Source organism: Magnolia sinica, chromosome 13, assembly GCF_029962835.1.
Source record: "Magnolia sinica isolate HGM2019 chromosome 13, MsV1, whole genome shotgun sequence".
NCBI lineage: Eukaryota > Viridiplantae > Streptophyta > Magnoliopsida > Magnoliales > Magnoliaceae > Magnolia > Magnolia sinica.
This window is the reverse complement of record NC_080585.1, coordinates 17,717,241-17,731,202: the sequence shown is the minus strand read 5'-3', so window position 1 is coordinate 17,731,202 and position 13,962 is coordinate 17,717,241. Positions and strand designations below refer to the sequence as shown.

General features: G+C 40.0%; 1 protein-coding gene across 2 annotated transcripts in view; it reads right to left on the bottom strand.

Annotated features, from left to right (window-relative positions):
- Window positions 1-13,962, bottom strand: part of LOC131223033 (peroxisome biogenesis protein 2) — a 30,322-nt gene that overhangs the window by 7,961 nt on the left and 8,399 nt on the right. For both annotated transcript variants that reach the window (XM_058218313.1, XM_058218314.1), the window contains exons 4-5: window positions 7,870-8,006; window positions 7,679-7,779 (exon numbers count right to left, since the gene is read on the bottom strand). In XM_058218313.1, coding sequence (XP_058074296.1) covers window positions 7,679-7,779; window positions 7,870-8,006 — 238 coding nt within the window. The remainder of the gene's footprint in view (window positions 1-7,678; window positions 7,780-7,869; window positions 8,007-13,962) is intronic.

The window sequence follows — 13,962 nt, the reverse complement described above, 5'->3', positions numbered from 1 at the left end:
CCACAGCGCCTTTGATTCCTTACCCAGCCTCCAGGACCACTTGCCCAATAGAGTCGAATTCATTATCTTAAGACTTTTTATATTAGCACCCCCATTCCGAAAATGACTACACACTTCCTTCCAATCCATAAGATGAAGTTTCTTATGATTCTCCTTACCACACCAAAGGAAGTTACGTCTGAGATGATCAATACATTTCAAGACTGAGGTCGGGCATCTGTAGAGAGACATTAAGTATACTGGAAGGTTAGACAACGCAGCTTTAATGAGGGTGATCCTGCCTCCGATCGAAAGATATCGGCATTGCCATGTAGCAAGTTTCTTTTGAATTTTGTCCACGATTTTTTCCCACATCGCTAACAGAGGAGGCCCTACAGCAAGGGGTAGACCAACGAAAGACGTAGGAAAAGAAGCCGCAGAACATCCAAGAATATCAGCAAAAACAGAGAGATCCTGATCCGAGACATTCACCCCATAAACTTTGGATCTGGCTATGTTGATTTTCAAACCCAACACTGCCTTAAAGCATCTTAATGCCGTGTGGAGGTTATCGATAGATTCAGCGTCGGCTTCAATCATGATGAGAGTATCATCAGTGAATTAGATGTGGGAGATAGGAATGGCCACACCTGATATCGATATACCTCTAAACATACCTGCACTCTACCCTCTAAGGATCATTTGTGACAAAGCCTCGCCAATCAGGAGGAAAAGGAGAGGGGATAGGGGATCACCTTGACGTAATCCTCTCCAACCAGGAAAGAAGCCTTTAGGAACACCATTTAAAAGGATAAAAAAATGAGCGGACTCCACACACGATCTGATCCTTCTGTCTCCAAAACCCATACGAAGCAGCATGTATTGCAAAAATTCTCAGTCAACGTGGTCATAGGCCTTCTCGATATCCAGTTTACAGAATATGGAGTTCCTTCCAGATCTGTGACAAGAGTGAAGGCATTCATTAGCGATCAGCGCACCGTCAATAATCTGTCTCCCTTTGATGAAAGTGTTCCGATATTTGGATATTAGCCTCCCCATGACTGTCGAAAGCCTAGAAGACAGGACTTTAGCCAGGATTTTATAAGGGGCTCCAATGAGACTAATAGGCCGGAAATCGGACAGCGAAGAGGCACCAGCAACTTTAGGGATCAAAGTAATAAAGGAGGCTCCTAGGCTTTTTGACAGCTTCTCCCTCTCATGAAACTCGAGGAGAAAGTCCATAATATCTGATCTAACCATGTCCCAGAACACTTGGAAGAATAACATTATGAATCCATCAGGACCTGGGGATTTATCTCCCGACAAAGCGTATATGGCAGCTTTAGTTTCTTCTTCTGAAAAAGGAGCCTCCAGCAAATCAACCTCCAATCTTTCAATGGCTAAGAAGGCAATCCCGTAGAGGCGAGGTCTGGCCCACGCTTCAGAAGAGAGAATGGTCCTAAAATGGTCAATCGCACAATCAACAATCTCGTCTTTGTCATTAATCTGTCTTCCTTCGACTGTGATGTTTCGGATGGCTTTGACTCGAGCTCTCCTATTGGCAATATTGTGAAAATATTTGGTATTCCTATCACCCTCTGCTAGCCACTTCACTCTCGATTTAACCTTCCAAGAGATTTCATCTTCCAAAGCTCTGGATGATAAAGACTAGATAATCTGAATCCGTCTAGCCAGAATTTCTAACGGAATCTCCTCACCATCATTGGACACATCGATCTGCTGCAATTCTGCCAATAGGGTCTCTATTTCCTTCTCTCTTTTCCTGAGTTCTTTCTCCTGGCAATCTTTATTTTGTCTTTGAGGAGTCTGAGCTTGCACATCAGTCTATGACCAGCGAAACCATCCACCTTGAACGAGCCCCACCATTCCACTACTAATTCCTGAAAACCTTCAATTTTGAGCCAAGCAGGATTAAATTCAAAACGGCTTGGGACCCCAATTTACTTCCTCCATAGAGAGCATGATCGGGCAATGATCTGATGTTGTTCTAGGAAGGGCAATCTGGCATACCGAAGGAAACGCCTCCAGCCACTCAGTCGATAAAAGAAATCTATCCAGTCTCAATTGAATGGGCGATCTGAGACCAAGTGAAGGAAGTACCAAACAGTGGTAGATCTACCAGCTCCTATGCTTGTATCCAGTCAGAGAAAGCTTCCATAGCAGAGGACGTTCTCCTTGGGCGAGAATGTTCCTCAGGGAAACGAATAACATTGAAGTCTCTCACGATACAAGGACCTAAAAATGACTGCCTAGACGTAGTCAGTTCATTCCAAGAGGACCTGAGAGAATCGTCAATAGGACCATATACAGCAATAATATTACAGGACAAACTAGATGACTTATCTTGAAGAATGACTAATATGGAGAAGACCCCAGTAAAATAGGATTGCAACACCCAATTGGAGGATTTCCAGGCGATTATGATTCCTCCCGAAGAGCCCACAGCATACAGGGTAACAGGACGAATATCTTTCTCTCCAAATCGACGCCAACAAACTATCAGAGAAATGAGGAATCTCCAAATCGACGCCAACAAACTATCAGAGAAATGGGGAACTTTAGTTTCCTGAAGACAAACTATGTCCGGATTCTTTCTTCTAATGGATTCCTTAATCAGCCCCCACTTTTGTTTGGAACCAATCCCCCTTACGTTCCAAGAAAAAATGTTCATTGGAGAACAGTGCTGCCCCGGACTCCGTTTCGACTTCGTCGAGCCGTTGATGTAGACGTTGGTTCTAGACTTGGTTGAAGACTTAGCAGCTCTCTGTTGCTGGAGGACCGCACTACCGCTTTGGATGGAGTTCTAGGAGGAGGAAGGGGTCTACCTCGATTTTCAATGAACTGAAAAAGGCCAGTATAGTCTTCAGTTTTATTCCCAAACAATAATCCGAGGGATCTGCCCACTTGTCCAACCGCACCTCTAATCCATTTCTTGTTTTGAATTTTATCAAAAATTTCCTCTCTACTCTTCCCTTCGGAATTAATCGTAGAGATGTGTTCCTGCTAGGGCTGGGGAAGTGAAGAGTTGTTATCCTGGTGTTGTTGATGGAAATTGGGGCACACCTGCATGGGTTCGGCAACTAACACTTCACTGGAAGAGTTCTCCTGAAATAAAGTGAGAGGGCCCATATCATCCAATCTCTGGCCTCGATAGGGGAGTCAGGTGAAGACGCAGGGCTGGAGGGCAGGCTCTGGGATAGCAGGCTTTCGGAAGCAGCCCCCTAGATGAGACGTCTCCCCAGTTCTCAGGGGGGTGAAACCAAAGAGGAGGGTCGGGGAGACTGGGGAGGGCGGGAATATTTAGAGTATTAGGGTATCGGGAGGGGAAATGAGTTGGGAAGGGGTTAGTGGGAACTGACTCGAAAATATTAAGCGGGCCCCATTTTCCTAGCGAGAGGTGGATACGGGCCGAAACTGGACCTGCTTAAAAGGACCCGAATTCTATAAGTGATGTTAGCCTTGGGTGGGACTCGCGATCAGGGAAGTGGACAGCTCGGATGGAATCTACATCAATATCAGAAGGCACGTGGCGGGATATAGTGGGCACGCCTTCCTCATTAATGCAAGAGGGAGACAGGTGCGAACGTGGCCGATCCGGAGTCATCTGATGAGAAGGGAGTCTCTTCTTTCGAGAGCCCGACACAGAATAGATGCCACGTGTAGACCTCTCCAAAGCTCTCGGTTCCTTGACGGCGAAGCGAAAAATAGCGTCAGACGGTCGAGTCGCGGGTTCGGCGGAGAGACAGCCACGTGTCTCGATTGGGCGACTGCTGAAGGGACGCTAATGGATAGCTGCAGACATTCCCACTTCCCAATCGTTCGGAGTCTGTAGGAGAAAGGGAGATGTGCTCCTTCTATCCTCGTCTCCTCCACAGAGGTCAAGCCTTCCGAATCTCTGGAACACCAGATGTCTCCCCATCGTGGTTGAACAGCAACAGGATTCTCCTTCTGGACTGGAAGCAGAATAATTTTGTTGTCCACCTTCACCTTCACGACAGCAAGCATGGGGATACCTTTCTTCCTCCTCACCCTGGCTCTGATGACCCCTAGTTTAACTCCAAGCTTCGTCTTAGGATCCAATTCCAAAAGAAAACCAAGGGATGAAGAAGCCGATATTAAGAATTCGTCATACCAACATTCCAGCGGGATGTCCCAAATAAGGACCCATATATTTTCTTTTCCGAAGATGGAGAACTCTTCCCATGGTAGAATCTTGAACACCGGACTGAAGGTATGCAAAAGGCCCTCCGTCTATACCACCTCTGGATTTAGACCCGCACCCGTCCTAACCCAGAGGGTGTTAAACCCCAGAGGTTTAAACTCAGACATTCCGAACTTAATCCCCGTACTATTAAAAACCCATCTCTGACTGTCGCAATGGAAGCACCCTCTTTTGTAATAAGAACCACCGACTCGGCCAGATCGGCTCTACTTTTAGCAAAATTTTCCTGGTCAACGATGACGGATGCTTCCAAAATATCATCTTTTTCTTCACATTGAGTGGGGGAACGATGGGCCCTGTCCATCCCCTCCATGGCAGGATCAGGCGAGGAATTGAGGGAAGGGGATGAAACACTAAGAAGAAGAGCATCTTTAAACGATTGTTCTTCAGACATTCTAGGATGATCGCAAACAGGAAGATCTGCCGACCTTGGTTTTTAGAGAAGGATAGCAGTAGGAATGAAGGTTTTGGAAGGGCCTTGTTTTACAGACCGGTCTTAGCAGAGAGCGTTTCTGGCATGGAATGCCAAATCGGTTACGTATCGGCCGTATCGGCCGATACGTAACGGTAACGGTGCAAACGGCCGATTCGATTTTTTGTACCCGTATCGGCCGATACGGGACCGATACGGGCGTAACGGGCCGTTACGGGCCCGTAACGGGCCCGAAACGGTAACTTTTTTTTTAGCTCTGTTTTTGCTGTTTTTTTGAAACATCTTGCTTCCAAACTGTTTCTAAGTCCTTCTACTACTAATTTCGACCAACCTTAGCTAGGTATTTGATAGAAAAACACATTATATTATAGATTTTTTTGAATCAAAGCTCGGTGGGCCATTTTTCAAAAATTCGTCAAAAATAGGTATTTATACTTTTTTTAATATATTTTGTTGTTTTAATCATGTCATATGATGTGTTAATCATAGTAGAACATGTTAATGTGCATTTTACAGATTTGGGGTGCCATTTAGTAATTTTTTAATATTTTTTTCTATTTACGCATGAATTTTGGCCCCTTTTTTTAAAATTCGAAAAATCAGTTTTTAATGGTTGTTTTGCTGTTTTAATCATGCCATTTGATGTATTAATCATAGTAGAACATGTTAATGTGCATTTTACAGATTTGGGGTGCCATTTTATATTTTTTTAATATTTTTTTCTATTTACGCATTTATTTTGGCCCTTTTTTTGAAAATTCGAAAAACCATTTTTAAATGATTCTTTTGCTGTTTTAATGATGTCATATGATGTGTTAATCATAGTAGAACATGTTAATGTGCATTTTACAGATTTGGGGTTCCATTTTATATATTTTTTATATTTTTTTCTATTTACGCATTTATTTTGGCCCTTTTTTTGAAAATTCGAAAAATCATTTTTAATGATTCTTTTGCTGTTTTAATGATGCCATATGATGTGTTAATCATAGTAGAACATGTTAATATGCATTTTACAGATTTGGGGTGCCATTTTATATTTTTTTTATATTTTTTTCTATTTACGCATTTATTTCGGCCCTTTTTTTGAAAATTCGAAAAATCATTTTTTAACGATTCTTTTGCTGTTTTAATGATGCCATATGATGTGTTAATCATAGTAGAACATGTTAATGTGCATTTTACATATTTGGGGTGCCATTTTATATTTATTTTTTATTTTTTTCTATTTACGCATTTATTTCGGCCCTTTTTTTGAAAATTCGAAAAATCATTTTTTAATGATTCTTTTGCTGTTTTAATGATGCCATATGATGTGTTAATCATAGTAGAACATGTTAATGTGCATTTTACATATTTGGGGTGCCATTTTATATTTTTTTTCTATTTACGCATGAATTTTGGCCCTCAAAAATAATTGCAAACACCTAAATATAAGATATTTTCATATTACATTCATTCTAATATATCTATCAAATGATAGTAGATAGCTAGAAAATTAAATATATGAATTTTGTAGTCAAATTCAGGTTATCTGGTTCATAAATTCATCAGACAGTCCGATACAACTTCTCACTAAAGAGTGGACCGTTACACCACCATAAACATGTTCCAATTTATAAATGAATGCATATTTGGAATGCTTAGAATATTCCGGATTTAATCCATATTTTTTCATATTTTTTTGGCAAAAAAAAAATTTTGCGCCGTTACGGGCCGTTACGCCCCCGTATCACCGTTACGCCCCCGTATCCGTATCGGTTTTGGAGGTCACCGTTACGCCAACCGATACCGATACGGGACACCTTGGTTTCTGGGCCGTAACGCGCTCTTTGCACCGACATCTTCTTCCCTCCAACGCTTAATCCATGAATCATACTGACTGCTCTAGCCAACTCAGCCTCACTACCCATGCGAATGAGAGCGAAGCCACGATAAGCCCCACTCGATTTATCCCTAGGCATCACCACATCCATCACGACCCCTGCTCGTCCAAAGATCTTCTCTAGGTTAATAGGGAACCACCCATGGGGATATCCTTTGACGTATAAGGTAGGACATGAAGTGTATTTTCTACGTCCAATAGGCACAGGGTCCCTCTTACTCCTTCTGTACTGAACCTAAACCCATTCCCCTTCATCTACTCCACAAGCTACCCCAGGATTATCATCAGCTTCGTTCTTTCCTTTCTCCGCAACAGTAAGCTTGTCCTTTCCGGTTATCGTAGTCATTGCGGTCGGCGTCAGCTTGCGGTCGTCATCGTCGTCATTGTGATCTTAAAGTAATTTGCAGTAGTCGTCGTCGCCGTCAGCTTGATACTTCAATGAGACTTGCGGTCGTCGTCGTCAGTCGTCGTCAGCGTCAGCTTGCGGTCGTCGTCGCCATCAGCTTAAGGATCTTGGGAAGAAATGCATTGAGGACATGCTCCAGTTATTTTGAGGACACAAGAATCCAAAGCCTCAGTTCGAGTATATTAACAGAAGTGTAGATAGCAATAACTACTAAAATAAAGTCTGTCAAAACTATTCGACTGTCGGAGAAGCTTCATCTTATCAGAACTTTTTCTTAGGGAAACTGTATCCTCGTAAGTTTAAGAGTTGCTTGTGCATTTCTCCAAAATTTAACAAGTCTTGCTGGACGCACATCTGCAATAACTTCTAAAATAAAGTCTATCAAAACTATTCGATTGTCAGAGAAGCTTCATCATACAAGAACTTTTTCTTGGCGAAACTGTATCCTTGTAAGTTTATGAGTTGCATGTGCATTTGTCCAAAATTTCACAAGTCTTGCTGGACGCACTTGTCTATCCCTTCCAAGTTAAAGACTAAATGATGATACTTGACAGCAGAGTGCACATTATATGTATATGCTGATTTTGCAATTCTAGGATATAGAATTCACAATGAAAATCACCTGGTGCCAGTCACCAGAATAAACAGTTAATAATATAAATAAACATTTTATGACTAAAAAAATGCCTTTCCTATATAATCACCAAAAAAGAAAAAGAAAAAAGAAGATACCTTCCCGTGTAAAGAAATATAAGAAGGTTACTAAAGGATGCAGCTTTATAGAAGCCCTCCGCACGTTGTATTAAAACCCAGGCTCGACGTGCAAATGACCTCTGAAGCATATGTGATAACAAATCAGTATCTGCCTTTCATACCTTGACATTGACTGTACTTGGATGAATGGACCAAGAGGAGGGAAGTACCTGTTCAGAATCACCCCATCTACGAAATGCAGAGAAAGATTGTAAACGGGCCCATATATACTGACCACCGACTGTGGCAAGGCAGTACCAAATCTTCTGAGGAACAGTAAGCCCAGGTCCTTCTAGCCCCGTTCTCACTGAGTAGCAAATATGAATACAAGTAACAATCAACAGATGTTCAAAAAAGGAAGCAATTCAACATCTTTCTGAAACATGGCATAGAATGATTTGGACATGGCTGGAGACCTTTTTAGCTAAATCAAATGCAGTTTGATGAGTATAACCAAACACTTTCATGGTATATAGCATAACTGCCATTAGTATCACTGTCAGAATTTGGATAGGTGTCCTCCCTCAACCCATATTCTTTTTTAAGGGTATTATTCTTTTTTTCTTCTTTTTTTTTCAAAAATGAAGAGCACAATCATATTCGTATTAGTCAGTCAAAAAAATCACATTCATCTTAGGAGCTACTCTACCATATATAAGGCAAGTAGCTTTGGACAATTTTACCCACAGAATTAGTTGCAGAGGGAGTCATATACTTTCAATGTTAGAAAGAAATCAGATGCGTCTGCATCTTCACCAAGGGGGTGTAATGGCGGAACGGGATTCATGTAGCCAACCCCAATTCGTCGGGAAATTGGGATAGGGCTTAGATGATGATGATTTTTTTGTGTGGTGAGTAGCATGATAGCACTTCCTCTTCCCCTTGTGTATATCCAGCACCCACCTCTCTTGACCAGGAATGCTTAGGGAGCATGTGCAATAAAATCTCTATGAGGCCAACCCCGATATCTGTGTGACATCCACTCCATCCATCAGTTGCAACAGCTCATGTTAGGATGTGAGCCCAAAAACATGGAAGATCTAAAATTCAAGTAGACTACAACACTCAAAAGAGTGAGATGGGATGCCTGCCATTGAAACCAGCCTCCCTCTCTCTCTCTCTCTCTCAACCATTGCATATATGAATTTGTAGGCATCATGCTAATCGAGCAACAGACTTTTACTCTACAGTCACAAAAGGCACCAACCATTGCATATATGAATTTGTAGGCATCATGCTAATCGAGCAACAGACTTTTACTCTACAGTCACAAAAGGCATTCAGATAGACAATACTTCATAGCCAGTTTTTCTTTTATGCTTAACTATAAATTTTATTAAAAGTAGAAAACGTCAAACAAGAAGGAAACCATTCCCAAATCCCAGCCAAGGTATTCAATAACAGTAACAGTGGCTGTAACAGCCAACCGTACGGCTGTTATGATACAGGCATAATGCCCATTATTACCATGTAAAGACCAAAATTTTTTAGAAGGAAAAAATGTATAGGCTGTGTATCAGTCGTTACGGGCCCATATCAGTCCATTACAGCACCATCATTACTGTTACATGACGGCCGTTGCATCTGTTACATAACCTTTTTTTTAATACCATTATCCCAACACAGCCTAAAGCACATGACAAGTCCTCTAGCCAAACCATCCGGCCACATCAATGGCCTCCACTGAATATGAGCCAACAAAATGTTAGCCTGTCAATAAGTTCATAAATTTCTTCAGAATTAAAGCACCCAGAAGAAAACATTTATAAACACCTTGAAGTAATTAGGTTACTAGAGAACAGAACCTCAACCCTACGGACGAGCTTCTGCATCTACCTCATTAAAATCTCCCCATCGACATAGCTCGAAGAAAGTCATTAAGATGGTTCCTTCTAAGAACACTGCCCAACATGGGTGAGACTGAATTGCTAACAAGTTACCATCAAAATTCAACTCCAGTGAGCAGGCAATTCAACCTCCATCTTCCATACATTAGCTCATTCTCCTGATAGTTTTCCAATCCCTCCAAAGGCCTGACATCAAAACACCTTCAACATCCTTTTTACAAAAGCCCATTTTATCTAGTTGTTTTGTGATTTATATATATATATATATATATATATATATATATATATATACACTTGTTTGTGTTGATGCTCATGGTAAAGTGAAATGCAGGCAAGTATTGCTCTTCCTAAGCAAGCTCCCTTCATTTACAGATTAAATATAAACAGAGAAACACCCTTCCAAAATGAAGGGCACGAAAGCTTCATTACATACATGATCACTGATTTTCTAATGATAGGTTCAGTAGAACTTTCTTTTCGATAAGCCAGTTGAGCTAGTAATTAACATACAAACAAACTTTTTTTTATCATTTTCAAGCAACCCATTAGGGGTAAGGAAAAAAATAAGGACAAATTTAAAGCTTTTTTGAGAAAGTTTTTTTTTTTTTTTTTTTGAAAGATGAGATTATATTAAAAAGAGGCAAAACAAACACAGAAATACCAACAACAAAGAAAAGAAACCTAAAGACTACACACTGTACAAAGAACCAGCATGATGAGACAGCCCTACGACTTGCTGGAACCCCAACCCCCTATGACCAGCATGAGAAAGTATATTTACATGTAGCTTTTATGAGAAAGTATATTTACATGTAGCTTTTATGAGAAAGTATATTTACCGACCATGTTTACAATATATTATTTACTTTTTGTTCTTATTTTGAATGTTTTTAAATCCGACTTTTTAACAAATTTGAACCACACAAGATAAATCATTGTTCCATTCATGTGGGTTTTGGGAGCATGCTTTTCTATTGTTATTAAAATCTCCACTTGGATAGAAATAACAAACTTTCTTTTTTTTACCAGACCCTCTATTGTGGAGGGCTAACCATTTCATGCCATTAAAAATGTAAATAAGGCCCGGAGTATTCTCCTTCAAGATCAACAACTTGGGCTGGCAGGTGAAGAGAATTAATGGAATAACATAGGTTCTTTTTCTTATGCATTTTTACAAGGCTAATTGATGAATGACCAGTGTTCAATTTATCTCCAATACTATCTTTATCTCCAGCTCAGCAATACCAATAACACTGGTAGCGATACCGATAACACTGGTAGTATCAGAAATTCCAAGTATTAGCAATGCATCGCTAAGTACTATCAATGTATCAATATCGCTAATGTAATCGCTAATATTTTCAACAACGTAAATTCTAGGTGCCGCTTGTAGTACCAATGCATCAATATCACCAACGTATCGCCAATATTTTCGACTATGTAAATTCTAGGTAATGCTTGTATCATAAGTGTATCGACAATATTTCAATAATATCAGCAATGAATTGATATCATCAAAATTTTGTTTATTAGAAAATTTTTTATTTCAAAATTTTTTTCATGGGCACATGGTTGTATGTAGTGTTCAATTTGTCATTGATAATATCTATTATCGATATTATCAATATCGCAACATGAGTGATATTAAGACCATAATCTTCCGTTTCATTTCCAATTGTTGATGATTTCTTGGTGAAATGTCATGCGATGTTGATATTTTACAATATCGATGGATGTTTGGATGGAAGGTTGGATGGTTAAATAGGCCGGATGGGATGGTTGGACTAATTTCTTACAACAACACATGCTTTTAAGGCCTCATTAAATGGAAGCTTGTTATGTATGCATTCTTTTTGCAATTTTTTTTTATTTTTAAATATGCAAATATGTACATTTTAACATCTCCCAAAGTTTCACTGAAAATTCCACTGTTTTTCCCTTGTTTCCTCGCATTTCCGGTTATCAGCGATATTATCGACGATATCGATATTGTTTCCGTATCTCTGGCCAGCGAAACTTATAATGATATTGATACTTCGAACACTGTGCATGACCATTTGATCATCCATCACGTCCTCAAGCGAACCTTACTGGCCAATGGAAGCAAGGTATTCCATAATGGTTACATAATTGCCCTTACGTAACAGTAAGGGTGGTAAACGTTACGTGTTATGGGGTCGTAATGGCCGTTATGGAAAAAAAAAAAAAAAAAAAGGCCCATAACAGCCCCGTATGATCTGTTACGAGGCCAAAATAGGTTTCTTCAAAAAAAAAAAAAAAAACCATTACAGCCATCATGGCTTGTATCATAATGGTAGCCATTACAACCATTGTTACCATTATGGAATACCTTGAATGGAAGATCAGACCAAGATCTATCATCTGATTGGACTATGGCCAATAAATCTAACCAAAAGAGTGCATTAACTGGATTTTGGGGCCCATAAGCCCATTCAAAAGCCAGTATACTTTTTTTTTAATAAACCTTTATAATCATCATCATCTAAGCCTTATCCCAACTCATTGGATTCAGCTACATGAATCCTATTCTGCCATTCCACTCTATTAAGGTCATACCCTCAGTTAGACCATAGGTCATCAAGTCTTTTTTTAATACATCCATCCACATCCTTTTGGGCCTTCCCCTTGCCCTTTTAGAGCCTTCAACTGTACCCACTCCTAACCGGTGCGGTTCTCAATCTCCATTGCACATGACCAACAATCTAAGGGGCTCATTTGGATGGGAGTAAATGGGAGTAAATTGCTTAAAAGTGTGTTTGTTAGGCGGTAATTGGGAGAAAATGAAATTGAATTGAGAGGAAATAGGTGTAAATGGGGGCCGAAATGAAATCTTAACGAAGATAAGAGATTTGGGGAGTAAATGGCTTACAACAATCGTATTTTCCACTATTGTTGGCTCCATTATTAGAAGGGGAGAAACGAACCTGCATTTCATCACCCACCCATATAGTGCACTAGAGCCTTGGTCAATTGTTACTGGAGCCATTGTCGTTCAAAACCCCTGCTGCCATTGCCATCGCCAAAACCCCCTTCACTGTCGTCATCGATTAGAGGTTAGCATTCCATTTCATTCCTAAACTTGTCTCTAGCTTAAAAGGAGAACGAAACAGGGTAGAAACCTTAGCTTTTGAAAGAGGGAATAAGGAAACAAGGGAAGAACAAGATGTTAATATCTCGTTTTCTATTTTCTGGTAGTTAAGATGGATGGGGATTGGATTGGGTGTGGCCCTAACAGTGGGGCCCACCTTGATGTATGTATCCACATTGCCCGTCCCTTTTGCCAGCCCATTTGAGGGCATGAGGCAAAAAATGAAGCTGATCTAAATCTCAAGTGGACCAAACCATAGAAAACAATCGCCATTGAACGCCCACAATTAAAACCTTTCTAAGGCCCATCATAATGTTTATTTGCCATACAACCTGTTGATAAGATCACACAAACCTGGATGAAGGGAAAATACAAATATCAGCTTGATCCAAAACTTTTTGGGCCCACAAAAAGTTTTTAATGGTCAATCATCACTATTTGTTATGTTATGGTCCACCTGAAACTGGGATCTTATTCATTCTTGGGCTCATGCCCTAAAATTAGCTAGCAAAACAGATGGAGTGGATATACAATGCATCCATCAGCTTTTGCTAGATGTCATTGTGAGGCCTACTAATTTAGATTTGCACAATCTCCACACAATTGTTTTCTAATGCCGTGAGATAAATATATGTTACATTTGTTGATCGTTGCCCCAACATTTATATGTCATGAGAAGAATGTTACAATGAGGTGAATGAATTCATTCATAACAAATACAAGTCGTTCACCTCTTTAGTTGAGGCCTAATGAGCATTTACGGACTTAATGAAACAACAAGAAAGTAAAGCGAGTGGCCCTCAATCGAGTGGGAATGCACTATGTCAATACTATGCCGTATTTGTAGATCATTGCCCCAGAATTTATGGATCATGAGAGGAATGTCTTACACAAGTTGATGGATTTTCTAGTAGTTGTTACAAGTCATTTAATACTTTAGAGGAAGCCCACGATGCCTTGATGCAATTTTATTCAAATTGAAGGATTGATTGCAATAATTAATGGTTTCTCATTCAATCACAATTTGCATGAAGTATTGCACTAAGGCATACTGAGGAATGGATATGCTTAGATATGAGTATTACTTTTCGATTCCAAAAATAGTTGGCCCACTTTTGTGGTCCACTTGAGGCTCAAATTATCCTAACTTTGGGCCAAATTGTATATTTCAGTAGGCTTATTGCAATTATTATGTCAAATATAATATATATGCGCTAATTTGGGGTGTTTAAAATGATTTACTTAATGAAGCTCAGGTTCCTTTGAATATAATAAAAAATTCCAATGCATTTCATTTATAGGCTGCT